Source organism: Dama dama, chromosome 12, assembly GCF_033118175.1.
Source record: "Dama dama isolate Ldn47 chromosome 12, ASM3311817v1, whole genome shotgun sequence".
Classification (NCBI taxonomy): domain Eukaryota; kingdom Metazoa; phylum Chordata; class Mammalia; order Artiodactyla; family Cervidae; genus Dama; species Dama dama.
In genome coordinates this window covers 76812189-76814988 of record NC_083692.1, presented here as the reverse complement: position 1 = coordinate 76814988, position 2800 = coordinate 76812189, and the positions used below count along the sequence as shown (strand labels likewise).

General features: G+C 44.2%; 1 gene segment (V, D, J or C); it reads right to left on the bottom strand.

Annotated features, from left to right (window-relative positions):
* Positions 1–549: 549 nt before the first annotated feature.
* On the bottom strand, positions 550–1925 carry LOC133067356 (T cell receptor alpha variable 20-like). The segment is given in 2 exon segments: positions 550–1597; positions 1763–1925. Coding segments are annotated over 2 exon segments (399 nt in total).
* Positions 1926–2800: the final 875 nt, after the last annotated feature.

Sequence of the window (2800 nt, the reverse complement as noted above, 5' to 3'; positions counted from 1 at the left end):
AGGTGGGATTGCAGAGACTTGCTTAGTATGGGAAAAAACACATTTGTTGACCAAAAATGTTTTGTGTGAGTAGTAAAGGAGACTCATAGGAAAGAAGGACATAATAGGGCAGAACTGGGTTTTTCCCTACACAAGAAGGAAAAAAATCTGTTTTTTTTTTTTCCCTCACACACAGGTATTTTCACAATAGCACAAGACTGTAATCTATCCAAACAACCCAAATATCTACTTCTGGGAGGATGGATAATTAAATTGTTAGATATTCATATAGAGGAACTCTACACATCAATTAAAAAAAGAACAAACAATACATACACAAAGTGACACCAGTGAATTGCAAAGATATTATTCTGAGTGAACAAAGCCAGAGATAATATACACTATGCATGTAGATATTAACAAGTGTAAAATTTCATTGAGTTCTAAGCTTCCGTTTTGTCCACTTTATTATATGTGTTGTACCTCAGTTACAGAGAGAGAGAGAAGAGAAAGCCAAGAAGCATTTTGAATATGGAGATAAATGTCAGTGTCAGCACCTGAGAATAAAAAGTGGTTCCTCTGGGGAGGCAAAAATAGACGATGTGGAAGAGTGGGAAGAAAAAGAGAGTGCTATTTGATTTTGTAAATAAATGAGAGTATTATTTTGATTAAAAAAAAGAAATTTTATTTTTAAAAAGGGTGAAAAAGTGAGAATCTCAGATGAGATGAGGTTGAGAAACAATCATTGGCTTTATCACCACCAAAGCCACTGGTTTAAGTGAGAGCTTCTCACGGAATAATGCTCACAGAAGTCAGGTTCAAGGAGGGGACAGTAAGTCTAGACAGTCAAATAATTTGATTATTAAGGAGAAGAGAAATGTAGTATTGGGCTGGTGGAGATATGACCTTCGAGAGTATATTAAAATGGGAAAGATTCTCTTACAGATGTGTGGCCAGATTATTATAAGAGAATGCCAAAAAAATTATTTTAGGGAGGAAGGTACATTCCTGTGGCTTCTTTTCAAGGGGCCCAAGACTGTAAACCAAGACTCCATACCACCACTATCCCTTTCGAATCTACACGGGCGAAGCTCTGGGCTGTTTAAAAGAGCAGTCTGCTCCATGGACACACGGAGGGGACTGTCTAGGATCCTGGACAGAATGCCCAGTAATCTCTGCTGTCTGGCTGTGTCACAAGAGTTCGTTCTCCATAGGACCACTTGGGAAGAGGCTTTGGGTGCTCGGGAGGAAGGAAAACAGCAAAGACGCCCTTATTCTGGAGCCGCAGCCTCAGGGTTTGGGTACAGTCTGCAGGTGCCTGGGGAGCACTGTGTCTGCACAGTGCAGAGGTAAGTGGCTGAGTCTTCGGGTTCGGGGGCTTCGATGTGCAGAGAACTTCCCTTCTTTAACAAGGTGGCTCTCAGTCTTTCTTTCTGCTTTTCATCCCCAGCTGAGTAAAGAAGGAAGAGGAGTTCAGGGCCCTTCCTGGGGTCTTGTCTATAACACTGTAGCCCTCTGAAGCTGCTGACAGTGTGGCTGCAGTTGAGGCTGAGACTGCCCCCCTCCTGGGTTCTCAGGGTCTGAGGACTCTGCTCCACTCGGTCTTCTCCACGCAGCCCTGTTCAGGAGAACAAAGTCAGAAACAGCGCAAAGCTTTCCGTTCAGCAGTGCTTAAAATCCCAACACAAAGCCTGGGATGAGCAGCGTCTAGACTCCTCTCTCTCTCCTCCCCATCTTTGGAAAAATGTGCCCATAAGTTCTCACCTCTTAACCGGCAACTTACATCCAAGCTGAAGCCACAAGACCATGAGTGCACATTCCAGCATGTTCTCCATCCTGCCACCTCACTCTTGATGCAATTTTAATGATTCCAAATCTTCTCCCCTGAGGAGCTGCTCCTGTGTCTTTGTTCTTCTCTAATGCACAACAGAGCCTTTCTGCTAGACTCAGCCAATCACGAACAAATCCTCTAGTAGCTTCATGCTTTTGACTTTTAAGACACTGGGAAAATGAAAGGAATGGAATCACTGCCCCCTGGTGGTCACAAACACAAACATCTCACTAGACAACTATGCCACCTACAAAGACAAATATTGAGGGAAGGACATCTTTTATGTTGCTGGGCACAGCACACGGAGGTCTAAAGCAGTAATCAGAAAAGCCTTCTCTGCCTGTGATTTTAATCATGTCATTGTTCCTTGGATTTACTATAAAGCTAAACTGCTATCAAGGGTTATGGGAGTTGAGCCCAAGCATCAGTGTAATAGGGCTTCTTAGGTGGCACTACTGGCAAAGAGCCCATCTGCCAGTGCAAGAGATGTAAGAGACGTGGGTTCAATCCCTGGGTGGGGAAGATCCCCTGGAGGAGGACATGGCCATTCACTCCAGTACTCTTGCCTGGAGAATCCCATGGACAGAGGAGCTTGGCAGGCTACAGTCCCTGGGGTCGCACAGAGTCGGATGCGACTGAAGGGGCTTAGTAGCAGCAACATTGGTGTAATGGACTGTGTTTCCCTCTACGGTACACAAGAGTCTCAGCAGGGGAGACCTTAAAAAGACCAGAGTGCTGAGAGAAGCAGAGGGATAGAATAGTTGTGCATCTGTCTGGAAACCTCTTTGACAGAGAATTGGGAATATAAGTTAAGAAATCCATTTATTCAAATAATTTTATGCCTGGCTTCAGGGACCAAGCATAACTAAAACTCAGGGTCAAGAACTTGATAGATCTTGGGAGGACAGAATGGGCGATCATGGCAGAGGGAAAGAAGAGCTCTCCAATATAGATATCAGACAGGTCAGAAAGTCACAGGGCAGAGTGGGT